Source organism: Eumetopias jubatus, unplaced genomic scaffold (genome assembly GCF_037043125.1).
Source record: "Eumetopias jubatus isolate StellerSeaLion01/CBP00866 unplaced genomic scaffold, mEumJub1_p1.0 scaffold_12, whole genome shotgun sequence".
In the NCBI taxonomy this organism is placed as follows: Eukaryota; Metazoa; Chordata; class Mammalia; order Carnivora; family Otariidae; genus Eumetopias; species Eumetopias jubatus.
This window is the reverse complement of record NW_028274818.1, coordinates 86,349,354-86,365,748: the sequence shown is the minus strand read 5'-3', so window position 1 is coordinate 86,365,748 and position 16,395 is coordinate 86,349,354. Positions and strand designations below refer to the sequence as shown.

General features: G+C 46.1%; 1 protein-coding gene across 6 annotated transcripts in view; it reads right to left on the bottom strand.

Annotated features, from left to right (window-relative positions):
• Nucleotides 1–10,039: 10,039 nt before the first annotated feature.
• The window catches only part of POLR3E (RNA polymerase III subunit E), a 30,296-nt gene continuing 23,940 nt past the window's right edge, over nt 10,040–16,395 (bottom strand). For 3 of the 6 annotated variants that reach the window (XM_028090418.2, XM_028090419.2, XM_028090421.2), the window contains 5 exons: nt 16,026–16,096; nt 14,954–15,477; nt 12,677–12,754; nt 11,119–11,244; nt 10,040–10,403 (listed from right to left, as the gene is read on the bottom strand). In XM_028090418.2, coding sequence (XP_027946219.1) covers nt 10,347–10,403; nt 11,119–11,244; nt 12,677–12,754; nt 14,954–15,477; nt 16,026–16,096 — 856 coding nt within the window. In that variant the 3' untranslated portion in view covers nt 10,040–10,346. The other 3 variants (XM_028090420.2, XM_088029022.1, XM_088029023.1) reach the window with 3 other exon arrangements.

Here is a 16,395-nt window from a genome sequence, read left to right as displayed (position 1 = left end):
ATACTTTATATATAAATGTTCACTATTTTAGAAATGTCAGACCTGGTTCTGAATTAGTAGCATTTGACTCAAAACATTTGATCAATCATGGGAAAGACACTTCGCAGTATTTAAACATGAAAATGAACACTAAATCTAAATTTTGCTTTCATTTTGAGAAACAAAGAGTTTGTAAAGGAAGTCACCTTGTTTGACCTCCCAGCTCCTCCCCAGGATCAACTAGTTACTAGTTCCTTGTATATTCTTCCAAAATATTCTGTGCATACGTTAGTACATGAGTATGTTTTGATCAGCCTATATTTTTTTTGAAGATTTTTATTCATGAGAGAGAGAAGCAGAGGGAGAAGCGATGCGGGACTCGATCCCAGGACCCTGGGATCATGACCCGAGCTGAAGGCAGACGCTTAACCATCTGAGCCACCCAGGCGCCCTGATCAGCCTATATTCTTAAAAGCATATACACCACCAGCTGCCGGCACTGTAGCTTCTGTTTTTCACCAAACTGTGCATCTTTGAAACATTTGTCTGACCATCTACATTCTTTGATAGTACGATAGTATCACATCTGGTTAGAAACTCCACATGTACATTTAACCAGTGGGTACATGGGTACAGTTGAGGAAAGAAGGTGGCTGCTGGTGCCTGCTCTGTAACCCAGTTATGTTTAAGCTCCTCAGGAAATCCCACGACAGACTGGCCCTCTGGCTGGTGCGCTGATGTCTCGTGTGTGTGTGTGTGTGTGTGTGTGTGTGACATATATGCATATATCTCATGTATATAGCCATATATAAGAATCCATTTAAGTAGTCCCTGTATCTCTGGACATTTATGAATCTAGAAGATAAACCATTAGAAGTGAAGTAAAAAGCATTTTGCTATGACTGTCAATTTACTGATCCCCCAGCCCCCACCAGTATAGGAGGATGCCCAGTGAAGTTTCTGACCCTTACCAAACTAATGGAAGAAAAGTGGGGTTTCGTTGTGGTTTAAATTTCATTTATTAAGGTTGAATATTTTATAATCTGTTAAAAGGCCATGTGTATTATCTCTCACCTATTTTTCTTTTTTAAAAAGATTTTATTTGTCAGCACAAGCAGGGGTAGTGGCAGGCAGAGGGAGAGGGAGAAGCAGGCTCCCCACGGAGCAAGGACCCCGATGTGGGACTCGATCTCAGGACCCTGGAATCATGACCTGAGCCAGAGGCGGACCCTTAACCAACTGAGCCACCCAGATGCCCCTGCCTATTTTTCTTATTTAAGAGCTCTAGCACTGAGGAAATTCATTTTGTAATTAGAAATTACAAATATTCTGTTTATCTTAATTTTACCTTATTGGCATTTTTGTCAAGCAAAATTTTTATGTGGTTATATTAATCTTTTAATACTTTTTTGTTTTTGACAGGTGTTTGATCCACCTGAACTTCATTTTTTTCTTTTTATTGTGGTAAATATACACTTAATACAATTACTATCTTAACCATTTTTAAGTGTATAATAAAGTGTTGCTAAATAAATTCACATTCTTGTGCAACTATCACTACCATTCATCCCCATGACTCTTCATTTTTAAACATGAAACTAGGCCCCTTCAACTCCCCATTTTCCCATTCTCCCCTTCCCCCGTCTGTGGCAACTACCATTATACTTTTTTGTCTTAATGATTCTGTCTACACTAAGTACCTCACGGAAGTGGAATCATGCAGAATTTGTCTTATTTCACTGAGTATAATGACTTGGAAGTTTCATCCGTGTTGTAGCATATTGAGTCTCCTTTTTAAGGCTGAATACTATTGTAGATGTGTGAGCCACATTTTGTGTATCCACCCATCAGTGGACACTTGGGCTGTTTACATGTTTTACCTTTTGTGACTAATGCTGGTATGAACATGTGTGTACAAGTATGTCTTTGAGGTCCTGCTTTCAATTCTTTTGAATATATACTCAAGTGGAATTGCTGGATCATATGGTAATTCTGTTTTTAATGTTTTGTTTTTTTAAGATTTTATTCATTTGTCAGAGGGCATGCACAAGCAGGGAGAGTGACAGGCTGAGCAGGGAGCCCGATGAGGGACTCGATCCCAGGACCCTGGGATCATGACCTGAGCTGAAGGCAGACGCTTAACAGACTGAGCCACCCAGTATTACTTTTGAGTAATATTGATATTTTAACAATATTAACTCTTCCAATCTACGAGCATAAGATGTGTTTCCACTTATTTATGTCTTAATTTTCTTTAAACAATGTTTTATTTTCATTGTTTGAAATCTTTCACCTCTTTGGTTGCATTAATTACAAGGTGTTTCAGTGCCTGGCTGGCTCATTTGGAGGAGTGTGACTCTAGATCTCGGGGTTGTGAGTTCAAGCCCATGTTGGGTGTAGAGCCTACTTAAATTAATAAACTTCAAAATAATTACTAAGTGTTTCATTCTTTTGATGCCACTTTAAATGGAATTTTTTTTTTTTTAAGATTTTATTTGACAGAGACAGACACAGTGAGAGAGGGAACACAAGCAGGGGGAGTGGGAGAGGGAGAAGCAGACTCCCCGCTGAGCAGGGAGCCCAAGGCAGGGCTCGATTCCAGGACCCTGGGATCATGACCTGAGCTGAAGGCAGACACTTAACAACTGAGCCATCCAGGCGCCCCTAAATGGAATTGCTTTCTAATTTCCTTTTAGGATTGTGCATTGTTAGTGTATAGAAATGCAACTATTTTTTGTGTGTTGACTTTGTATCCAGCTACTCTGCTGAGTTCATTTATTCTGACAGGTTTTTTTTTTGTGGAATCTTTATAGAGTTTTCTGCATATAAGATCATATTATCTGCAAGTAGAAAATTTTACTTCTTCCTTCCCAATCTGAGTGACTGCTGTTCGTTTTCCTTGCCTAATTGCTTTGGCTAGAAATTTCAGTACTGTTAAATTAGAAGTGGTTAAAGCAGGCATCTTTCCCTTGTTCCTGAACTTTGAGTAAATGCTTTCATTTTTTCAATACTGAGTTTGATGTTCACTGTGGATTTTTCATATATGGCTTTTATTATGTTGAAGTAAGTATCTTCCTAGTTCATTGAGTGGGTTTTTTTTTATTATGTTAGTCACCATCATTAGTTTTTGATGTAGTGTTCCATGATTCATTGTTTGTGTGTAGCACCCAGTGCTCCATGCAATACGTGCCCTCCTTAATACCCATCACTGGGCTAACCCATCCCCTCACCCAAGTGTTCTTTTTCTTTTTAACCATGAAAAGATGTAGTATTTTGCCATATGCTTTCTCTGCATCATTTGAGATGATCATGTGGTGGTTTTTCCTTCATTCTGTTGATATGGCATTATTGTGTTGATCAGTTTTTATTTTTTTTTTTTTATTTTATTCATTTGTCAGAGAGTGAGAGCACAAGCAGGGGGAGTCGCAGGCAGAGGGAGAAGCAGGCTCCCCACTGAGCAAGGAGCCCGATGTGGGACTCAATCCCAGGATCCTGGGATCATGACCCAAGCCAAAGGCAGATGCCCAACTGACTGAGCCACCGAGGCATAACTGTTGATCAATTTTTATATGTTGTACCAATCTTGCATTCCAGGAATAAACCCCACATTATCATGATGTGTAATCCTTTTAATGTGCTGCTGAATCCTATTTACTGGTATTTTGTTGAGGTTTTTTGCATTAGTGTTCATAAGGGATATTGGTTTATAGTTTCCTTGTAGTGTCTTTGGCTTTAATATCAGGGTAATGCTGACTTCATAGACAGAATTAGGAAGTGTTCCTACCTCAGTTTTGTTTTTTTGTTTTTGTTTTGTTGTTAAGATTGAGAAGGATTGGTAATAGTTTTTTTTTTTTTTTTTAAGATTCTAATTATTTGACAGAGAGAGACAGAGGGAACACAAGCAGGGGGAGTGGGAGAGGGAGAAGCAGGCTTCCTACAGAGCAGGGAGTGGGCTTAATCCCAGGACTCTGGGATCAATGACTTGAGCTGAAGGCAGACGCTTAACGACTGAGCCACCCAGGCGCCCCGGATTGGTATTAGTTCTTTAAGTGTTTGCTCAAATCCACCAGTGAAGCCATCAGGTCTAGGGCTCTTTATTTGTTGGGAGATTTTTTTTATTACAGGTCTACTCAGATTTTCTGTCTTTGTGATTTAGTCTTGGTAGGTTTTGTGTTTCCAGGAATTTGTCCCTTTGACCTAGGTTATCTAACTTGACATACTGTTCGTAGTTCACGCTCTCTCGTGTGCTCTCTCTCATAGCAATGTCTATTGTGGTTTGTAAATTTATTTTTTTTAATTTTTAAAAAAGATTTCATTTTATTTTTTTAAATTAATCTCTGCACCCAATGCAGGGCTCAAACCCACAACCCTGAGACCAAGAGTTGCATGCTCCACTGATTTAGCCAGCCAGGTGCCCCAGTATAGTTTTTTTTTTTAACTGAAGTATAACTGGCACATAGTGTTGTGTTAGTTTCAGGTATAGAGCATGCTGATTTGAGAATTCTGTATATTACTCAGTGCCTACAACCACAGTACTCTCCTAGAGTCCTTTTTATTTCTGTAAAATCTCCACTTTCATTTCTGATTTTAGTAATTTGAGTCTTCTCTCTCTCTTTTAGTCTATCTAACAAGGTTTTTCAATTTTATCTTTTCAAAGAACCACTTTTTGTTTCATTTGATTTTTCTCTAATGTTTTTATATTCTGTGTTTCATTGATCTCTAAGTCTTTATTATTCCCCTCACTTGGGGTTTAATACTTTTTTTTAGTTTCTTTAGTTGTAAAATCAGGTTGTAGATTTAATATCTTTTTTTTTTTTAGATTTTTACCCAACATGGGCCTCAAACCCACAACCCCAAGATCAAGAGTAAAAAGCTCCACCAACTGCACCAGCCAGATGCCCTTCTTTCTTATTTTTTAAGGTAAGCATTTATAACACTAAATTTCCCCATAAGCACTACTTTTTCTGTGTTCCATAAGTTTTGGGATGTTGTATTTTCATTTTCATTCATGTCTTTTTTTTTTTTTTAAAGATTTTATTTATTTATTTGAGAGGGAGAGAATGAGAGACAGAGAGCACAAGAGGGAAGAGGGTCAGAGGGAGAGGCAGACTCCCTGCCGAGCAGGGAGCCCGATGCGGGACTCGATCCCGGGACTCCAGGATCATGACCTGAGCCGAAGGCAGTCGCTTAACCAACTGAGCCACCCAGGCGCCCCTTCATTCATGTCTTAAGTATTTTCTAATTTCCCTTTGATTTCTCTGATCCATTGGTAGTTTAAAAGTATGTTGTTCACAATTTGGTGACTTTTCCAATTTTTTGTTACTGATTTCTAAATTCATCAAGGAAGATAGTTTGTATGATATCTTTTAAGATCTGTTGAAACTTAATTTGTGACTTATGGTCTCTCCTTAAAAATGTCCTATGTGCCCTTGAGAAGAATGTGTATTATGTTGTGTAGAGTGTGCCTTATATGTTGGCTTATTGTATTAAATCCTCTGTTTCCTTAGTTATCTTCTGTCTGGTGGTTCTATCCGTTATTGTGAATGGGGTATTAAAGTCTCCTAATTTCCCGGAATATCTTTTCTCCATCCTTTCAATTTCAACCGTTTGTGTCATTGGATCTCAAGTGAGTCTCTTGTAGACAGCATCTAGTTCAATCGTGTGTGTGTGTGTGTGTGTGTGTGTGTGGTTTTTTTTTTTTTTAAGATTTTATTTATTTATTTGACAGAGACACAGTGAGAGAGGGAACACAAGCAGGGGGAGTGGGAGAGGGAGAAGCAGGCTTCCTGCTGAGCAGGGAGCCCGATGCGGGGCTCAATCCCAGGACCCTGGGACCATGGTATCATGACCTGAGCCCAAGGCAGACGCTTAACGACTGAGCCACCCAGGCGCCCCATCAGATGGAATGATTTCTATCATCTTATCTTCAAGTTTGCTGATTCTTTCTTCTACTTGCTCAAATCTGCCTTTGAATCCCTCTAGTGAATTTTTCATTTCCATTACTGTGCTTTTCAGTCCCAGAATTACTGTGGTTTTCTCTTTAGTTCTATCATTTCCATTTTGTTCACACATTTTCTTGACTGTCTCTACATCCTCTTGTTCTTTTGAGGTCTTTAAAACACATTGTCTAAAGTCTTTGTCTACTATATCTGCCATTAGGTCTTTCAGGGACAGTTTCTGTTTTTTTCCTTTGAGTGCCCCATATTTTCCTCGTTTTGTATGCATTGTGATTTTTTCAACAGCAGACATTTGAGTCTGATAATGTTGTAACTCTGGGAGTCAGATTCTCACCCTTTTCCAAGTTGTGCTGGTTTTATTGGTTATTGTTTTTGTTCCTTAAATTGTTGCAGGCTGTGTCTGTGCTGAGGATTAGCCTGAGGTGTAAACCTAAGGTCTTCTCAGGTCTTTTCTGAGCCTTTCCCTGGGCATGCATAGTCACTTTCTAGTTTTCTCTGCAGATGCAATCAATTTTTTTTTAAATATCCTAGTTTTTAATGTCTCCCCAAAGGGGAAAAAGTGAAAAATGTACGAAGTGGGGTGGGGAGCATGCCAGTGCTTTAAATCCTACCCTGGCAGTCAATTCAGCCTCAGCTGGAGAAACTTACAACAATGGGGGGAGGTGTGACACCGGCTGCCCGCCCCTGCACCTCTGGCCAGAAGCAGCAGTCAGCATACATTTCTGATATTTCAAGAGTCTTTTTGCCCACCCAGGTTCCTGCAAGCTGTTGCAAGCTGCTCCATGAATATGGCTAGTGGTGGGGTACTTGCTACTGTGCTAGGAGCCGAAGTTGACGCAAATTGCCAGCAATGGACAGTCCTGGTTCTCCCTGGAAGTTACAGGCCTTTAGACTCTGGAGTTCTAAAATGGTTACATCAGACCAGTTCTGCCTGTTCAATTGGTGTCTAGGTCCGGAGAGATTTCTGGTGCTTCTCATTCCACCATCTTTCCAGAATCTTCTTAAACTTCACCTATTCCTCACTTGAAATCACCTGAATCAGTACTAAATTTCTACATGAATTTGAACCTGTTTCTGTTCTAGGATTTGGGATTTTTGCATCTATGGCAGTTTTTAATTGCTGTTATAGCTTGATATTTTCCTGTTAAGAGACTATTGCCCTCATTGCTCCTTCAGAATTTCCTTTTTTTTCCCCCCATTTTTTCCTACATGAACTTTAAAGTTAGCTTGTCTGGTTCTTGGGGGTAAATGGTTATTGGGATTAAGTTTAAAAATTGGTTAAATTAAGTACAGACTATAACACAGAGACTTCGATCCAAAAACATGGTTTTATGCCTTCCCATTTGTTCCAGTGGTCTTTGTGTCCCAGTTTTCAAATTTTTATCACTTTAGGTCCTACAGATTTTAGAAGGTTCACCTCCTGAGTATTCTTTCCTTCTGTTAAAACATATATATATATATATACACACACATATACAATCTGTATGTTTTATTATTTTTAAGATTTTATTTGAGAGTGCACACACACAAGCAGGGGGAGGGGCAGAGAGGGAGAAGCAGACTCCCTGCTAAGCAAGGAACCCAACTCGGGGTTCCACCCCAGGACCCTGGGATCATGACCTGAGCAGAAGGCAGACGCCTAACCAACCGAGCCACCCAGGCCTCTATACCCACTGTGGGGCTTGAACTTATGACTCCAAAATCAAGAGTTGAATGCTCTTCCAACTGAGCCAGCCAGGCCACCCCACCTCTGTTATATTTTCTAACTGTAGTTGCATGTAGGAAAGCCACTAACTCCAGTTATTATGTTGAATGTTTTTCAGAGTAGCTTTTAGTTGATTCTGTTGACATACCTGAAAAAAAAGTTTTGTTTCTAAGTAATCTCCATACCCAACATGGGGCTTGAACTCAAACCCCCGAGACTGAGTCACATGCTCCACCAAACCAGCCAGGCAACCTGAAGGTTTTGACTCCTTGTCTAACTTTTTTGTTGGACAAAACTAATTTGTCTAAATGTTTAATTGTAACTTAATCCTTTGTCTAAATGCTCTAAGTAGTATACCCAGGATATTAACTATGGTGAGTAAATATCTCAAACCTAAGGAGTATGTGGAGTGTTCGATTTAGCAGGTTAACTTTACCATTTTAAAGAGGTTAATGAGAATCCACCTACTCGGATTTTAAGAACTTGTATCTGAAATGAATTGTAGATCTCAATCCCAGAGATGATTTTTCCCCCCTTATCATTTGGCTTATTCTTGGTATGAGCTGCACTGTAGATGCCCTGACACCACCCTTGCATTTTTTTTTCTTTTTTTTCAAAGATTTTGTTTATTTGACAGAGACACAGCGAGAGAGGGAACACAAGCAGGGGGAGTGGGAGAGGGAGAAGCAGACTCCCTGCCGAGCAGGGAGCCCGATGTGGGGCTCGATCCCAGGACCCTGAGATCATGACCTGAGCTGAAGGCAGACGCTTTTTAACGACTGAGCCACCCAGGCGCCCCACCACCCTTGCATTTCTGTGACAGTAAGTTATTTCCAATATCTTCACCCTTTGCAAGACATCTTAGGGTGGTTATTTTTTTAACATGCTACTGCAATCTGCTACTAAGGATTTTAATTCCTATCATGCTTTGTCAGGTTTTAAATCAATACTTCAGAAGCTATTTGGAGGCTCATTACATGCTGAAGTTTAACCCTTGCATTTGTCATAAAGATGTGATCATAGTTCAACCATGAAAATACCTGGACCTTTTCTTCTCTAATAACTGGTCTGTTGTAATTTTCTTTCCAACCAGTTTTAAGGCTTATGTCATTTTCCTTCATCGGTTGGTATACCTTACATTAATTTTTACACCTTATTTTTGTTTTTAACAACTATTTCCTATATTCCTTAAGTTTATTTACTTTCCTATTTGAATTTAGTGTTTAACTCCTCCGTCCTTATCGGTGTGTTTCAGGCTATGACTCCCCATGAGCCCCATCATTCCCTGTGGTCACTCTCCATGACGAGTCTCCCCTTTATAAGGGGCTCATACAAGAGATGAACAAACTCTCAGTCAACTTCAGAAATTTTTTTACTCTTTTCAGGCTCATGTTTGTTAACAATTAGTACCAAGAACATAATATACCACCATCCTGTTAAACTACATTACCAAATATTAGATGTTTTTCTTTTTGGTGGTGGGGCATGCACACGCCATCACCTAAAACTTCAGATAGTGGCTCTAAATGCCCAAACCAGATCGTGGAAAACCCCTCAGGTAGCAGAATTTCACATCTTGCCCACCCCAACTTACTCTGAATTTTTCTTTTTTCCTAATCCTCTAGGGCTGCACGATCCACCAAGGTCGCCATTAGCTACATGTTCCAAATGAGCGCTTACACTGTGGCTGGTCCAAATAGCAAGTGTCCTAAGTATAAAGTGCCAGATCTTGAAAACTGAGTATTTTACATTTTTTATAGTAACGTTTTTTATTATATATTGCTGTTTTAGCTATTAGGCTAAATGAAATATATTTTTACCAGTTTCTTTTTACTATCTCAATAAAGGACATAGATGACTGCACTGTTCTCCCAGGCAGTGCTAAGTTCTCCCTCCGTCCGTCGGCTCCCTTCCCTGATGCCGTGCAAGGCTGAGCGCACACACAACACTGCCTTCCTGTAACCCTTAGAAGACAGTAGCACCATGATGCCAGGTTAGTGTTAGTATTTATTTTAAAAATACACAAAATATAAATTTTTTACATCAAAGTGTGATAACCTCACTTATACATTGTTCCATACTTACCTGGTTTGGTTTGTATCCTTATGCAAACATTTATAGATGGATTTGAGTCTGATTTTTTGCTAGGATTCATGTAAACAGCTGAAACTGCTACATAAAATTGTCTTAAAAGGTAAGGTGGCCACAGAAACCCAGCAGTGAAACAATTCGATTTGGTTTAATGAAATTGGCAGAAGTCTTAGCAGATAGATAATCGAGGACTAAATACTGGCTTCTAGGCATTTTAAATATTTAAAACCTTGAGGTTTTCTTCATCTTGTAAACATAACTTTGAAAAGTAAAATATTAAACCATGATTTTCATCAGCCTGCCTGTGGTCAGTATACACTCTCTTTATTACGAGAATGAACCAAATAATAAGCAAAATACATCAAGAATTTCAAATTATACTGTAATGAAGGTCCCGGCTGCCCTCTGTCCTGGGAGCGATCTAACTTCAGCTGACCCTGCCCCTGGCTGAGGAAGATCCCCGCTGGCTGCCAGACAGCACACCGCCCCAGCCGCGACACGGTCAGTTCCTCTTGCTCCGGGTCTTCCGAAGCAGCAAGACCACTGGCACCTCCGCCGGCTCCGCCGTCCTTCCTTGGGCTTGGCGTCACTGGGTTAGTGGTTTGTGACTACTGTCAAGACTGTACCGTCCCTTTAAGGTACCACATGCCGCCATAGCTTACACAGCAGTCCTGGGAAGAGAGAGGAACGTGTGAAGGGCAGATTTTAGCAGGAAAGGCAGCTACTGCGTCCTGTGCAGAACGCTACAACCCAGTGTCTGATTAATGGACGGAGCACAAATGGGAAACCAAGGGCTGCCCTATCACGGTGCTGCGGTAGCTCTCAGGGGCTCTGAAAAATGAGGAACCATAAATGAATGTGCTTTGCAAGCACAAGATTAAAAAAAAAAAACTGTCCATAAGTGGACCCAGAACAGAGGTGTCTCATAAATAGCACCAGGTTACGCCCTCGGATGTCTGAGGTCATCACGATGCAAAGGAACGGTTAGCAGCTTTCCGTGTTTCAGGGTTTTTGCAAACACGGTATTTTGTACCACAGTCAATTCATAAAAGCATTATAAGTAGTATACTTAGGTACTTTCATATACTTGACAAATATTCCTTTTTAAACTAAATTTAACTTAAAAATTGATTCTACTGAAATCAAGTGGTATAAGATTCAAAAGGGGAGGGGAGCCAGGACTCTCAGGCCCGGTCACCTCAAGGGATGACCCACTAGATTATTTTTTGAAGGTGGCATCCACATCTGACTCAGTTCAGTCCTTCTGCCCGCACCCATCATCATCAGATGGAGACCCCCTGGCTGGGGAGTGGGCCGGATTTAAGAAACACACTGCAGGCCTCCACCTGAGATGGGGAGGAGACTGACAACACAAAGCAGGTTTACCTTTAGCACTTTATCCACCTCCTGTTTACTCAGATCCTCTCCACACTCCTGAGTCAGCCGTGACTGGATCATGTTCCGGCGTACCCGGTAATTTTTGGAAAAGATTTCAAGCAAAACCTGTCGGTGCTTTAGTAGCAAAAATATGTTATTGTGGAAAACAGTCACCTAAAAGAGAACCCCGGGGGCACCTGGGTGGCTCAGTCATTAAGCATCTGCCTTTGGCTCAGGTCATGATCCCAGGGTCCTGGGATCGAGCCCCGCATTGGGCTCCCTGCTCTGCGGGGAGCCTGCTTCTTCCTCTCCCACTCCCCCTGCTTGTGTTCCCTCTCTCACTGTGTCTCTGTCAAGTAAATAAAATCTTAAAAAAAAAAAAAGAACAAGAAATCCAAAGCTATGGACCGAACTCCACACTGCAGTCTGTGTACACCCGGGACTTGACTTGTTTAAAGATGAATACATCTGACCAATCGGTCATCCCGAGGCCCCAAGAAGAGAAAAGCCAGGGACGTGCTGGCAGAGGAAAAGCAGTTTAGACTTGGTGTTTCATGGTAATTAGGAGGCAGGGTAAGATACCATCTAAGCTGTGAAGACAGGGCCGGAAAGCTTTGTCATGTATATTTTAAAAAGTAATTGTCAAATCCTTTGAATTTCCTACTCTGTCAGGACTAGAAAACTCCGATGCCATGTCTTCTAGCCAAGAGCATGCAGGCTAGCTAGCTCAGGACTGCTCTTGCGCTGGGGCCCCTGCCGAGGCCTTTGCGGGGGGGACACTCCCCACTTCCTCCCCACCCCTTAGGGATAGGACCTGGGAAAGGGCAGACTAGTATTTTAGCAGTTTAATCTTCATCCTTAACGTTTAGGCAAGTTCATGATTTAAGGAAAATTCTGGACCTCAGGGTCCATGAGCATACTAGACAAGACACTGGTGCTGGTTTAACTCCTGCTATTTTGTTCACTGGACACTCGGGACCCTTCCTGCCTGGGTGTGAGAGGAGGCAAAATGGACCAATTTCTCTTAGAAACCAGCACCCAAGATCTGGTAAGAACTCCTTTTAATTCTTACTGCCAGAGGCCACGTGAGAAATGACCATCACTGGTTCCTGAGCCTGGCTCGATGGCAGAATTCTCTGGAATGTGGCTCAGTTGGTGAGGCATCTGCCCAGGGTCCTGAGATCGAGTCCTATGTTGGGCTCCCTGCTCAGCGGGGAAGCCTGCTTCTCCCTCTGCCCCTCCCCCTGCTTGTGCTCTCTCTCTTCCAAGTAAAAAAGCTCCTACAGAGCTGAACTAAATCTCTGGCGTCAGTGCTAGGAGCCTACATATGTTTTTTAAGAGAGGATTCTAATGCAGCTCATCTAGACCGGCAATCGGGAACCACTGGTTTCGGCTCAAAGGACGGGCCCATCCAGCCTGTTTAGCAACACACAGAGACACGGAGCCAGAATATCTAAAATTGGGAGTGGCTGGAAAACCTGAAGCATACATTCTGTGCTCTGGGTCTCCCTAAAGGCCTCACCCCACCTCCCTGCTCTTGGGGAGACAGCAGAAGAGGTCACCTTACCTGATCGCTCATGTCTCCAGACTCCCAGAGGGCGAACACCTTCTGCTCATCTGGGGACGCAGCGGTCTGGGGGGGAAACTAAGCAAGGCCTGGGTGTGAGTTGTCGGTCTTTCCCACACGGGTCCACCTTGCCCCCCCCCCCCCCACGAGCAGTGTGCATGAGTCCCATTCAGGGAGTGAGCCCATGTGAGACCAGAGGTTCCAATTCCAGCTCCTGCCACTCCCTAGGCCTTCAGTGGGACGGAGCAGGACCCACCCAGCCCGAAGCCCCCAGATTCACTGGACAAGGAGGGAAATCTGTTTTCTGTTGCTCCCAACAACTTGGCATCGGCTCCTCTCCATCAGCCAGTATCGCCCTACCCTAAACATAAGCCCTCAGACATGTCCTGAGCAGCACTCCCACCCCCATACTGCCCTGGGAGTATCCTGGGGATTCCTTCCAACCCCTTCCCTCAAGGGCTGCGTCAGTACAGGTGAGAGGCCCTGCCTGCCTCCCAAGCAACCCACACCACTTGGTTCAGCAGGGTCCGAAGGTGGACCAAGAGAAGGGGGCCAGGCTCAGGGCACCTGGTAGAGCAGTTTCCAGCCTTGACCCCACAACACAAGCAACAGTGGGAGGTCCTACCACATAAAGCCCCTGGAGGACTATAACCGTACAGTCTCATTGGATCATCAGAAACCAGAGAGGCAGGAGCAAGGTGCTGCAGCCTCCCACTCTGCAGGGGGAGAATCCAGCTTAGAGTTTACTCAGTGTCTGGGTCGCACATCTAATACGTAGCAGAACCAGGGTTAAATTCAAGTCCGTGAGTCTACTCACTCTCCCTGGACCTCAGCACCCTGAGGCCAGACACATCGGACGTCTTTTCCTCCACAGACAGGACCATTCTATATGGTCCCTACATCAGGATCAGGGGGAGGGAAGTCAACGGGAGCAGCAGAGAGGGGCCGTGGTCTCCCAGGACGCCAGCCCCAAGAGGAAGGAGCGGGACAAAGGTGACTGAGAGCAGCCTACTTCACACCTCTCTCCCAACCACCCCAGCAGCCCAAGATGGCCTAGCTAACCCTGGGCAGGCGCCCCCTCCCCTGCCTGGCCCAGCTCCGAGAAAGGGGAGCCTGGAGCTAACTAGGCCCACTTGCTGGGCGGGCAAGGGTGGCTCCAAATAGGGCAGGGCCCCCAAGCCCTGGTACCTTTCACAGGAAACTGCACCACGGAGGCTCCCTGCCACGAGGGCCAGATCTCCTGGGACAGCCTAGCCAGCACGGGATCCAGGGCCTCTCGTCCTAGTTTCTGTGTCTCACGTACACAAAGATGGCCCTCGCCTCAGATCCCCGGAGGCTGCAGGTGCTTCTGACCTTGGACTGCAAACGTCGAGGCTGTCTTAAGAGGCAGCTGCAGCTGCAGCCCCACCCCAGTCCTGTTTGCTGCCAGGTCTGGGCAGAGCCTGGGGGGAGAGAATGAGCAGCACCACTTCCTGAAGCCCCAGCCTGGCCCTCTCCACCCTCAGCTGCTCCGGGGGCGGCTTCCACTCCAGGGCCCCTGCCAATGCTGGGACCAGAAGCCTGGGCTGTGGGTGGCTCGCGCTGCCACCTGCAGGCCCCGCAGCAGAAATGCTGAGCACGCCAGTCAGCTAATCTCTAGCCAGGGAGGCCTGCCCGAGCCAGGGCACGAGCCATGGGCTCGGGCCAAAGGGGCAGCGCATCTCAGGTAAAGCAGAAAAGATTTCAGCCCTGCAGTCACTATACTGAGGTTCCAGTTCCAGCTCTAGCACCTCCTGGGTATACGACCTTTACACAAGCTCATTTCATGTCTTTGAAGGTCGGTTTCGACACCTGCAAATTGCAAAAATCAAACGATGACAGAAACGAACTCAGCCTGAGAAACCGCAGGGCTGACGGGGCCCTGCACTGACCAAGGCCCTGCTGTAGGCCAAGCTACGGGTGAGCGCCTTTGGACATCTCCAGGGGCCCTTACCCAAGTCCTAGGTACCAAAGCCAGCATTTGCCCACGTGAGACGAGGAGGCAGAGCCCAAGAGGCCCAAGATCACACAAAGCCAACCCACGAGAGCCAAGATTCAGACCAAGGTCAGCACTCCTCCCGAGTTCCCATGCAACCTCTAAACAACTGGTTCCCCCAAAGCAAGAGGGGCACAGGCCACTCCAGAGGGACCCCACTTGTTGCCTTTCTGCCAGGAAAGGGGCTGCCTGCCGAGGAGCCCTCCTGAAAGGCAGAGGGTGGCCTCGCATGTACGCACGTCCGGAGGCGCGGCTCTACTTACAGGCACCAGGATCTGCTTGCAACCGGCGGCCAGCACCGTGTCCTGCAGCATGCGGTCCGAGATGCCGCTGAACAGCGTGTGGCCAGGGGGCAGGCTGGCCAGATGCAGGTTGAAGAGGCGCTTGAGTTCACTCAGCGTGAGCACGAACTGTCTCTGGAAGGTGGCCTCCACGAAGGCCCTCAGTTCCCGGGCCACGGGGGTGCTGGCGCAGCCTGGCAGTGGGTGCCCGTTGAAGCTGTCCCCGCCGGCCGCCCGCCCGCTAGGCAACCCGTTGGCCAGCCTGTTGTGGAGGCCGCCACCGAGAGAGGTGTCCATGGGCTCCTCGTCTTCCTCTGCATCTTGATCTTCCTCGTCCTCTCCCTCACTCATGGGCTCCTCCTTGATCCGCACGCCAGGCAGGACCGCGGACACCCGCATCTGCTCCTTCCTCCGCTGCAGCTCGCGTTCCAGCAGTGCGTGGTTCTGCTGGGCCTTGCTTTTGGCCGCCTGGACCCGCTGGTCCCCAGAGAGCAGTGCAGCAGACCCTGTGGGGAGAGGAGCGCTGCTCTGGAGGGCTCAGGGACAGCGCAGAGAAGGGCCCTCCGCCCCCCGACAACCCCCACCAGCCCGACGGGGGGCACCCTGCTCCCCAGAGGAAGGGCCCGGGAACAACGCCGGCCAGCCAGGGCTGAAGCACGCTGCGGTCCTGCCTTTCACCCCCACCGGACTTGGGAGGGATGGAGCTCCCCCTGCCACAAGGAAAGAGACAGAAGTGGGGAAAATCAGAATCCCACGTTGGGAGAGCCAAACCAGGACAGGTTACTGCTGAGTCCCTGCCAGTTCCTCCTGTCCCACCGCCACCTTCTGCCGACCTAGGAAGGCCTGCACCCCAGCACAGCCCCAGAGTTCAGAAGCCCTCAGTCCCCGAGGCCAAGCCTTAAGCTGAGGTCTGTGGGGAAGGGGGAGGAAGGCACAGAAAGGACACCCAGTGGTGAGAGCAACGAGCCCCCTCCGGCCCGAGCCCTGACAAGCCCCCGCAAAGCAGGCCTCCCGGAGCCGGGGCTGGGTTAGGGGCCGGCCCAGTCCAAAGCACCTTGCACACCTGATTGTCCATCTGGCTTCTTTGGCAAGCCTTCCTTCACAAGATTATACACTTTTTCTAATCTGAAAAGAAGAATAAACTCTCTTAACTTTACAGTACGTCCCCTGTCACCGTCGAGGCAGGGACATCCTGGTGACTAAGATGCTGTGTGCACGGAGCCCGGCTGGCCCTCCCCACAGCGCACAGGCCCCACGCCCACCGGGAGCCGCCGGGCTGGGGCGGGCAGCGGTGATCCACAGGAGCCCAGGCTCCTGCTCCCTCAGCCCCTCACAAACAGACACGCCAGCTCTGATTAGCAGGGGCGGCTGTACCAGGTCTGCACTGGGGGGTTCTGGGATCGAGCCGCAGTGCCCACTGGAGG